Raw genomic sequence first — 11,057 nt, 5'->3', positions numbered from 1 at the left:
CCTGCTGAGGGTCTTTCTAGTTATAAGGTTGTCAGGAAGATACGAGTTCGACAACAAGAGAAAAAGCAGCACTTTCATATAAACTATTTTCTTTATGTTGGGCTGGAGTGAATGTGTAAAATCCTTTTAAGACTTTTCTTCAGGAGTTCTACAAGTGTACACAGACAACTAACTGGACCTGCCTGTCCAACAATAAAGCAGTAAACTTACAAATGGTAAGAAACCAGTTTTGTGTTTGTATTGACAGGAGCTAATATCACTCACCTATAGAGGAGCAGTATGTGTGGCCACCTCTCTCCTTAAATTGCTATCAGTATTATACTGTTCCCATCGCTGCACTGCAGGGGGCGACATGTCCACAGCCGCATGCAGCAAAACCTACTGTATGGTTTGTGTAATTTTGCTCTAAGACTGGGTCAATATATTAAAGTGAAATGATCAGAAATTGTTTTTTTTTATTAATTAATTTCAAAGTTCAACAACTGCTTCTTTTAAAGTCATGATTCTGCTCATACATTGTATATTTAAACCTGTTTATATAGAAGGAAGGGAAACTCTGCTGATGTGTTTAGATGACACCAGGATACATTGACATGTTCTTGTGGATGTTAACAGTAGCGAGCTCAATTATCAGCAGTTGCTCGGCAGCTCAATCTAAATAGCCGTGCACACCAGCAGCAGGTAATACACAGTGATTATAAGTGAAGGTGTGATCATTATATAATTGGCTTGTGATCGTGTGTGAATGTCTGTTCTAATGTATTTATGACAGTTAATCAGGATTAGTGGAGCTGGGTCAGCAAACCCAGTGTGAGTGTGTGTCTGTCAGCAGCAGGGGGGGTCAGCAGAGACGAGCACATGCTGCGTTCAACCCCCTTCCGCTTCTTCTCGGTTCACGATGATATATTCATGGGATTAAAACCTTCACCGTCCAACATAATCAGAAAGGTACGTTTCTGATTTGATTCATGCATTTTTAATCATCCAATTTATCACTGATTACCTGGTTAATTCCACGAGCTGTATCTTTTTCAAACTGCAGAAACTCGATATGAGATGGCGAGTTAGCCCGGACGAGACATAGTTCTTCATATCTGCAGTGTGGTGGTTCAGGCGGATCTTGAGGTGCAGGATGATGCCGACCTTGACCTCGCACATAACGGTACCACGGCCCTCCTACTCCCAGGCCAGGGAGAACCTGGTGAGGGCCATCCCCCCCAGACTTCTCTGTCTGCTGGCCTGTGGAGGAATAGACTGTCGCTATGAAGGACCAGAGTGCTGGACGTTAAACCAACAGGTCATCCGAGGCCTTTTCTCCTCCTGGTGAGAATGTTTGACTGCACCCCCATGGGTGTTATTTGCTTATAGGATGTAGCAAAAATAGTAAGTGTTCATTTACTGATCGTGAACTTCATTTTAATGCCAGGGTGACGGATGATATAATTGCCATGGCACGGCCATCCAAACATTTAATTGAGAAGTACAACATCATAGAGCAGTTTCAAAGGTAATCACTTTTTTTTATTTGTTCCTGCAAATGTTTGTGTGTGTGTGCAGTGTCTGGATATGCATGATTCATGAGTATATATAGACTAGTGTCTCATGTTGTCTTCATACTTTGGACTTTTTCCCAGGTTGAACATCCGGTCAATCGTCAACATGCAGTTCCCAGGAGAGCACGCTCACTGTGGACCCCCCCTCAACCCTGAAAGTGGTTTCACGTACTCCCCACAGATCTTCATGGACAATGACAGTGAGAAATACTCACTCTTTTATACATTATCCTGATGAGACGATTCCAGGTTAAGATGATTAGAACTGCACTGACTGCCCTTTGTCAATCACATAGTGGGAGATGTGAATAAATAGAAACAGTTAAGATATTAACAGATATTATAGGAGACAGCTGAGTAGTGGTTTGTATCTGTGGGACACTAACTAATAAGTTACACTATACTGTGTGCTGTGCCTCTACAAATACAGTTTATCCATATCATTTCACATTATGTTCCTAAATGCACTCCCGTGTTTTGCAGTTTACTTTTACAACTTTGCGATGCCGGACTTCGGTGTGTCCTCCCTCGTTGGGATAATTGATGGGGTGAAGGTTTTGGCGTTTGCAGTGAGGGAGGGAAGAGTGGCCGTGCACTGCCATGCAGGCTTGGGCAGGACAGGTAGGAATCAACATGCATCAGTCGGCGTGGGCACATGTCTCTGTCATGTCCTGTATGTTCACTGTTTCATGTGCTCTCACTGCTCAGGTGTGCTGATAGCCTGTTACTTGATCTACACCCTGCGCATCAGCCCAAGCGAGGCCGTCCACTACGTGCGGATCAAACGGCCTCGCTCTATCCAGACCCGGGCACAGATCAGCCAGGTGTTTGACTTTGCTCGCCTGCTTGGCACTCAGCTAGTCCAGTATCCAGACCTCAGCCTGCGGCATGGAGCCCCCTTCACCCTGCAGCATTACCTGAACCGACAGTCACTGCTGCTGCACGGCCAGGAGGGACGCACCCTCAGACAAACACCAAAGGTGAGGACTTGATCATTACACTACACTAATCCTGTGCCATGACCATACGTGACTACACTGCAGAACTCATTGTCCTCTCTGACTGCCACTGCACCATCTCATCAGGTGGTGTACCTCCTGTGTGTGCGCATCTCCTGCCTGGCCCTGGGTCTCCCTGCTCCTCCAGAGGTGCAAGCTGAGCTGGAGAAGAGGTCAGCACTGAGGACCCTGAGCAGGACTGTGAGGGAGACCCTGGTGGCCAAACAGTACTTGCCCTTGCTGAGGGAGGGTCAGAAGGGCTCGTGGGAGGGCTCTGGGTCGGTGTCCTCCTGGGACGAGCCGCTGGGATTCTTGGAGAGGAAGAGAGACGTCCTGCTGGACAAACGCAGCTACAGCGACTCTGACCTCAGCAAGATCACAGTAAATGAGGTCAGATTTCACATTATGCATCCAGCAGTATTTAAATAAATGAATAATCCATTCAGCATCATCGAGGCTTTTCTCACTCTCTTACCTTCTGTCCTGAAGGATCTGGAGCTGAGTCCATACTGCACCGCAGCTCTTGGAAATGAGAAGCACTGGTGTGTGCAGGATCTGGTGCGGCCTGATCTGAAGCCGTTCAGTCTGGTAGCTGCCAAACTTTCACCAGGTCACCAGATCTCCAGACAGGAGTCTCACAACATCCCAATGTCCAGCATGAAAACAAGCAACAACTGCACGAAGAGGTTGTGCACAGCTAAGATAACGTTTCCCAAATACAGCTCCAACATTGAGGTAATTATGATTCCTGCTTTAGAATAAAACTGAAAATGTGAACGCGTTAAATCATTCCGATTTTTGTCTTGTGAAAGCAGTGCAGAAATCCACATAATCCAGGCCCAACCTCAGTGGCCCGGGCTGTGGCTCAGGCGCTGGCAGGCCACGGTACTCCAGGGGAAACCATACTGCAGAGATCGGCTCTGCTGCAGGTAAAACAAGATAAAACACTGGTGAGAAGCTGTTTTTACATATCATTTTAAGTTTGTCCTCTGATGCCTCAATAATACTGTCACTTTACAACAGGAGGAGCTGAACAGTAGTGACTGTGGATGGGCTCTGCTGGTTACTGAGTCAGACCCTCACGTTCTCAGTTGCCTGTTGTGGACCTGGCTGGAAAGATTAAGGGTCAGTGACATTCAACAAGAGGCCGTGATGCCAGTTACACCAATGTGTCCAGGAGAGGCTTCACACACTGTGTTAAAAATCTCTCTCTGTTTCTTAATCCTAATCCAGGAGCCGGTTCTAAGTACAGAGGATGTGCACAGGTTGTGTATCGGAGCAAAAAACAGAAAGTCTCTCAGTGTGCTCAAGAAGGTAAGGACACGGGTGCACCAGGCTCAGAATGATGAAACTTTAAGAAAGAGTTGAAGAGTTATTTGTTATTTCAGCCACAGAGACACACCATCTACTGCCTGCTGAGCTGTGTGAGCACAGTGACCAGCCTGTGTCCTCACAGAGAGGAGGAGGTGCTGCTGCGGCTCATCCGAGCGCTTACAAAGGTGAGACACATGTGGAATGATGGTGCGTTAAAGCCTCACATATGCTTCTGCTCCTGAAAGACTCATATATGTTGAATTCAGTATTTGTTTGTTTGTTTTTAGCGCCCCCAAGAGGAAATTGGAAACCTTGCAACTTTGATGAAGGTACTAAAGTCAAGTTTGCGAGAAACTTTCCACAACTATAGACAGCTGACGAGGACCCGCAGCACCAGTGCTACACTCTGAAGAACGATGGCAACAACCTGAGCAGTTTTTAATTTGAAATTAGTCAGTATTTCATCCTGGAAACCCGATTGTGAACAAAATCATAAAGTGTAATTTTTTTTACTTTTATTACATTTTCTACATTTTGTCTTGCAAGAACAGAGCAGGTGTAAAGGTGAACTCCATTTGTTCCGTTTCAGGGTGTGGACTCACTGTCACATGTCTCGAGCCTGCATTAATGTTATTAACTTACATTATATTAAAACATCTGCAGTGAAAAGAATGATTTTTGCAGCTCTACGTGAGGGAGTCTCCTTCACATCTTACTGTTACAACCCAATTATAATTTATTTATATTTATTAAATATAACAAGTGGACAATTCATGTGAGTTCAAAACCAGCTGTTTCTACTGCTTCTATATTTTTAGATAAAATAAAAAATAATACAAAGAACAACTTTGAACACTATGATCTTAAATGCTCTGTTGTTTGTGTTTTCGCTCATATTTTCACAGAACTCCAACAAAACACAATAAATTATTGTCAGTGTCAATCATCAAAAAGGGAGCAAAAGATGAACAAATATTTCTAGCCGATTTTTTTTATTGAGTCTTAGGTGATGAACTGATTAATTTGCCTTAACATTCATATAATTTTAAATTATGTCACAGATTGATTGAATCTTTCTGATTTGATCTAATCTTTGTGTCATGTCTACTTTCACTCGTGTGTAAGCTCCTGTACTTTAGTTAAATTTGACCCGTTACAGCCTTTTTTACATAATTAATCATTTACACCATTCGTACACTGTATTCACATGCTGAGAATTCCTCCACTGTTTAAACACACACACACACACACACACACACACACACACACACACACACACACACACACACACACACACACACACACACACACACACGTATTAAGCACGCCTGTCAAAGAGCCATCTCCATGGAAACATTGTTACGGTGAAGTTGACAACCAGTAAACAATCTGAGTTTGGGTTTAGAGAACATGCTGAAATAAAAGCTGCCACAGAGGGCCACTTGCAGTACGATCAGGAGTTTTACAAGGTAAACATATTTATATATTCATTCATCTATTTTATCTGATATCATTTTATTATTCATTTAAGTTTATTTAACCATGAAGTCTCAATGAAAGCAGTCACTGATTTCATAAGCTTGTATGTCCTCTGCAGACATCTTGTATTTGTGACAAGGTATTTGTTTACTATATTCACTTTACCTAAAAATTGAAATATATAGAATACACCGATAGATGATGATTTAGCAGTTTTATTAAATAACCTAAAAGAAATATCAGTGACTGATGTTACTGCTGCTCAGGTGTAAGTCAAAAAAAATAGTTTCCAGTAAATTAGCCAATGGAATAATTTAGGATCCAGAAATACAGAGAGACATGCACTTTATATGTTTTTTGTTTATGTCTTAATTTTGTTATGCCCTGAAAACTTAATATTTCATTGAGCTATATGTTTTCATGGTGAAATATTTGGACTTGAAACTAGTCCCTGGAAACAACCCTGCTATTTAGGGCCCGAGCACCAACAGTGCGAATGACCTATTGCTTTTAGTTTGATTATTTAGGAAAATCAATTGCATTTTGACGGCTTGAACATACTCAAAAACTCACCAAACTTCGCGGGCGCGTCAGGCATGAAAAATGTACGTATTCTGGAGTAAATTGAATTGGGCGTGGCAACATGGCTCAACAGCGCCCCCTAAAACGCAGCAATTCCCTCTGGTTTCACCAATCTTCATGAAATTCAGTACACATGTGTATCATGACTGGACGACAAAAAAGTCCCTTGCACTGATTTGATTAACACTACAGGAAGTCGGCCATTTTGACGACCGTTTTACACATTGTGTATTTTAACAAACTCCTCCTTTCATCATATCAACTTCAAAATCAATGAGTGTCACTTTAACATCTGTACTCCTCCTCGTCCATTGACCAAAACCATGTCAAACTTTGTCAGAAGGGCCTCAAGACATTGATAATGCAGTCTTATGGCCGTGACACACAAAATTGCTGTAACTTTAGTGGACTTTGTTCAATCTCCCTCAAACTACATGTGTGTAACAACAGCTCTCTTGTGTAAAAATGGCCACTAAATCCAAAATGTCCAACTTCCTGTTGCGTTAATGGTGGCAGGACTTTTTTTCCGTCTGGTCATGATACACATGTATACTGAATTTCGTGAAGATCGGTTAAACCAGACAGAATTGCTGCGTTTTAGGAGCCGCTGTTGAGCCATTTTGCCACAACCACTTCCAATTACTCCAGAATACGTACATTTTCTCCAAGACTAATGCGCCCGCGACTTTTGGTGAATTTTCAAATATGTTCAAAAAGCTGTCAGCTTCGCTTTGACCTCATTGTTTCTCTCCTGAAGTTTTCTCCAGTCTGTCTCAGCAGAGTCTTCTTTGTTTGCAGAGCTGGATATTCAGCAATTTTAAGAGCTCGAGATTTTTGCCTCTAGAATTATAGTGTCATCTGCCACCTTTTTCTCATTTTTCATTGTCGCCACTTCCTCACTGGGCTCCTGATAGTCATCGTACATAATGAACATTTCTTTCATCTTCTGCAGTTGTTGTCTGCTCTTCTCTTCATTCTCGTTGGCCCTCAATTCTGCAAGGTACAGCGGAAAGTTTATCAGCTGTTTGTCATTCTTCTCGTGTGCCATTATGGTCTTTTCCTCGATTTACTGCACTGTTGAGTTTAGTTGTTCAGGTGATTACTCTGAATATGTTAACCCTGTTATACACAAGCTATCCGGACCCCTACTAATGCACAACATGGGTCAAAAATGACCCGTATTAATTTCCTGTGTTATCTCATGCATGGCTGGGTGTTTCTTTGCTATATTCTTTTAAAGCTTATTCTTCCTTCTCTGATTTAGGAGAGCTGGATTCCAAGACCAGCCCACAACTCCAGCTTGATCCTGTAGAACATAGTCTGGGTCCTCAGCATCAGTGATTTCAGACTCAGAATCAAGACCAAGAATTGCCTTCTCATCTTCCTCATCCTGTTCTTCAAACAGCATCATTATGATCATATCAAACGTAAGTCTGAAATGATTGCGACCAGCCATACTAACACTCTGGATAAAGAAAATCCAAATCATATTTTCAAATGCACATCTATCAGTCTATTAAGTATATACTGTTATATTTCGAATTTTATTCTGTTGATCTAGCTATGGTTAGCTAGCCAGAATAGAAGCTAGCTAGCTAACAGCTTGTACATATTTCACTTTCTCACTAGTAATGGATTGTAATATAAGACTTACTTGCAGGTGTTCGGGAGTGAATACATACTTTATGGGTCAGTTTTGACCCATGTGTTAAAAGTTATTTGTGGTAATCAAAAACAAGATACTTAGAATATTAAATGATAAAATACATTTATTTCAAACATAAAGCAAAGAAACAGGAAATGAATACGGGTAATTTTCGACCCATGTTGTGCATTAGAAGGGCAAAGATACAAAAATGATTTTTGTTCAAAAAGTAACAAAGGAAGAATTCAAATAAGGATTAATGGGGGAATACCTGAAATACTGAATGGATAAATTCATTCACTGAAAAGATATAGAAAATAAAAACTGAGCCGGGTCACTTTTGACCCATGTTGTGTATCAAAGGGTTAAAAATGAAAGAATAACACTTGTTTGTGACTATTTAACTCGAAACGGGCTTTATATAAAGAGGATTCATTAAGCAAAGAATTCCTTTTTGTCTGTTTGCTTTAATGTGACAGGGTCAATGTTCATAGATTCCTTTGATGTCATGTCACTGTTGCAAAGGTGAAAGAAAAAGACCTGAAGGGAAACAAGAGAGGGTTTTTTGACCTGTCTATTAGCCTGTATGTAGTGATAGAAATAGCACCACCTACTGCCAAATGGAGGTGAGCCTTGTTTTTACAACTTTAATTTCGATTTACATTCAATTTTCACCGTGTGGTCTACACTTGATGGTGTGGACCGTAATGCTTGATTAGTGGGCGTGGTCCAGTGTTGCGTGACGGACGCGGGAAGCTACATGTTTATCCTTCCTGCGATGCACAAAACGTTCGCAACACGGAGCCGTTGCGCCCGGTCCCTGTTCGCCCTCCCCCACACCATTAGGTCCCGAGATCTCAAGTGCTCGGGCCTGCACAGTTCTGCTCGCAGCTCTAGTTTTACTCTGTATCTTACTGTTGAGGTTCAATGAGATTGTTTTGCTAGTTTTATGACAACTTGATTTAAGTCTGTGAGACTGTGGGTCTGTGGGTGACAGTTTTCCATCAAAGTTGGTTGTTTTACTAAAACCCTCAAAAGCTTTGTGGTGGACAGATCTGTAAGTGACTGTAACACTTTTTCACAATGTACTTAATAATATTTGAACCATCCACTCAAATACTTGGAATTAGACAGCCCTAGATGGCATTTTGTCACTTTTTAAAATAACTTATTTCCCCCTACAGCAACACTGTATGAGTGACAGCTTATTTTATTACTCCTTTTCTTTTATGACATAAAAGCAAAAACTACAAATGTGCTTTCATTCACAATCTCTTCAAGGAAATAAAAAATGCTGAACTTTGGGTTGGAACATGGAGGCCCCACAAACCAAGAGGGCCCATAGCTGCCCTCTATGGTAGCCCAGGGCCGAAGTATGCGCTGCCTGGACTCACAGGTAGAGTCAAAGTTTCCATCAAGCCCTTTTCACCTCGAACACCATTTTTATTTTATAACTGACATTGTACGTTCTTGTTTCCTCCCATAAAGGTGTTTCTAAACATGACCCTACTAAATTCAAAGCACCAATGTTCAGCTTTGGGACGCGTCATGACCAGGAAATGTCAAGTTGCTCCCCTGGACCAAAGTACCTCATCCACTCTAACATCACCAGAACAGGGACAGGCGGCGCTCCTGCGTTTTCACTGCACAGCCGCTCAAAGGAGCAGGGATTGTTCCAGGGCCCTGGACCAGGTCAGCAAAACCAATTAGACATAAAAACACACTTTGTAGAAGCAGGTGGAAATGAAACATTGTCGATCTCCGATACATGTGAACAATATTCCAGTTCTGTGATGATGCAGACTGTTGTCATTTGAGTCTGTCATCAGATACTTTTTACTTACAAATATAAACTTCCCTTGGTGCTTCTTCAGGCCAGTACTCCCCTGAGCTTTCAGGAAAGATGACCTTTCTCTCTGCTCCTGCTTATTCTCTGTTTGGGAGAAGCAAAGACTTCCGCATCAACAAAACACCAGGTAACATATTGGATTTTTTTGGTCAACTTTAGTTTTTCAGAACATTCATGGTAGAAAGAATATAAAGTTTAGCAATGGCCCCGTTCTGCAGGTCCAGCCTCGTACACACTGCCCTCTGTGCTGGGGCCCAGGACTGTGGTCACAGCTACAGCTCCCGCCCACTCACTCCGTGGACGCAGCAAAACTGGAAGCTTCCACGAGGACCTGAACAAGGTACATGTGCACAATCATGAAATCTACTTTATTTTTTTTAATCTAGAAATCTTGTGATTTACTCTTGTTCTCTATACATTAATTTTACCTCTAGACTCCTGGCCCTGCTGCCTACAAAGTGGTGGACCCCTGTACTTACAGTCAGAAACCGCCACAGTTCAGCATGACGGGCCGCAACTTTGCTCCTGGTGAAACCACACAGAAACCAGGGCCTGGTTCCCACTGTCCTGAGCGGGTAAGAAAACCCCATTATATTTAATAATCATTAAGGAGGTTTGAATGTCGTTCACTTACTAAATGTTGTCTTTCTAGGTGACCACGACAAAAGCTAAAGCTCCGAGCTTCTCCTTCGGGATTCGTCACTCAGAATTCATCTCACCCCTCATTGTCAATGTGCCTGAATGACGACACGTGATCTCTTATTATGACTGAAAAGAAATCACACAAGAGCGTCAAATAAAGCCCAAGAAGAAAGTGACTCTGGATTCCTTAGATCATATTTTATCACCACAGATTAAGAGCTTGTTCTGTTGGTAATTGCCACTTTATCAGGCTTATGACGCTGTCTGTGTTTTGAGTGTCATTACATTTGTATTAATTCAACACGATTCTTGTGAAAGTCCTTTTCAAACCGCCTTATTTTTATAGTCCAGCTTTTTCTTCTTACTGTTTAATTCACATTCTCGGTAGATATTGTGGAGGAAATTTGACTTTGCGAGACTTCTGAAATAAAGAGAACTGACCATAATGGTCTTTAAAGTGCACGTTTATTCTTTTGTCAAAGAAGGTCAAACAGATCTTACAGCATGCGGACAATGAAGATGGGTAAGACAAAGAAATGTTTTCGGGAGTGCTCTTTTATATAGAAAGAGGTGATGCATGTGCGTTATTCTCTTGTCTAACTCTTTTTGACCTGCCTGCTGCTGTAACAAGTGAATTTCCCCCGATGTGTGGATAAATAAAATTCTATCTAATCTAATCTAATCTAAGAAGCAAATATGTGTGTGTGTGTAAAGAGAAAGTGTGATAAAAGTCACGATGAATCTGCCTGCATGAGGCAGGTCACCAACGGACATCATGTCAGGTCACACATGGTGCGGTCATCTTGTCACACATGATATGCATAAGCAGAGATAATAGTGTGGTAACATAAGCAGAGATAATACAGAGTATAGTATGACTGTATAGTTTACATGACAATATCTGCAGCAAATTACTTAAGTACTCATCATAACATCAATTAAGGTTTAATACATTTAAAGTGAGCCAACACGCACAATGGCTGCTGTCAATGTTA

The 11,057-nt window shown here is 41.8% G+C and overlaps 2 protein-coding genes across 2 annotated transcripts; both read left to right on the top strand.

The window, feature by feature from the left end:
• Positions 1–809: 809 nt before the first annotated feature.
• zgc:77752 (uncharacterized protein LOC393862 homolog) lies at positions 810–7,357 on the top strand. The gene is made up of 14 exons (XM_035155933.2): positions 810–948; positions 1,043–1,323; positions 1,427–1,507; positions 1,635–1,753; positions 2,037–2,174; positions 2,262–2,533; positions 2,639–2,941; positions 3,041–3,286; positions 3,367–3,480; positions 3,575–3,676; positions 3,785–3,865; positions 3,940–4,050; positions 4,153–5,334; positions 7,191–7,357. The coding sequence occupies exons 2-13, from the start codon at positions 1,133–1,135 to the stop codon at positions 4,273–4,275; spliced, it is 1,881 nt and encodes a 626-aa protein (XP_035011824.1). The 5' UTR covers positions 810–948; positions 1,043–1,132; the 3' UTR covers positions 4,276–5,334; positions 7,191–7,357.
• A 267-nt stretch (positions 7,358–7,624) lies between these two features.
• On the top strand, positions 7,625–10,739 carry odf3b (outer dense fiber of sperm tails 3B). Its single transcript, XM_035155935.1, has 7 exons — positions 7,625–8,197; positions 8,853–8,967; positions 9,060–9,263; positions 9,446–9,547; positions 9,639–9,760; positions 9,855–9,995; positions 10,073–10,739. Exons 1-7 carry the CDS (start codon positions 8,192–8,194, stop codon positions 10,163–10,165), a joined length of 783 nt encoding a protein of 260 aa, XP_035011826.1. The 5' UTR covers positions 7,625–8,191; the 3' UTR covers positions 10,166–10,739.
• The last annotated feature ends 318 nt before the right edge of the window (positions 10,740–11,057 follow it).

Source organism: Hippoglossus stenolepis, chromosome 5, assembly GCF_022539355.2.
Source record: "Hippoglossus stenolepis isolate QCI-W04-F060 chromosome 5, HSTE1.2, whole genome shotgun sequence".
In the NCBI taxonomy this organism is placed as follows: domain Eukaryota; kingdom Metazoa; phylum Chordata; class Actinopteri; order Pleuronectiformes; family Pleuronectidae; genus Hippoglossus; species Hippoglossus stenolepis.
Note: the sequence above shows the minus strand (reverse complement) of the source record. Positions and strands in the feature narration are given on the sequence as shown.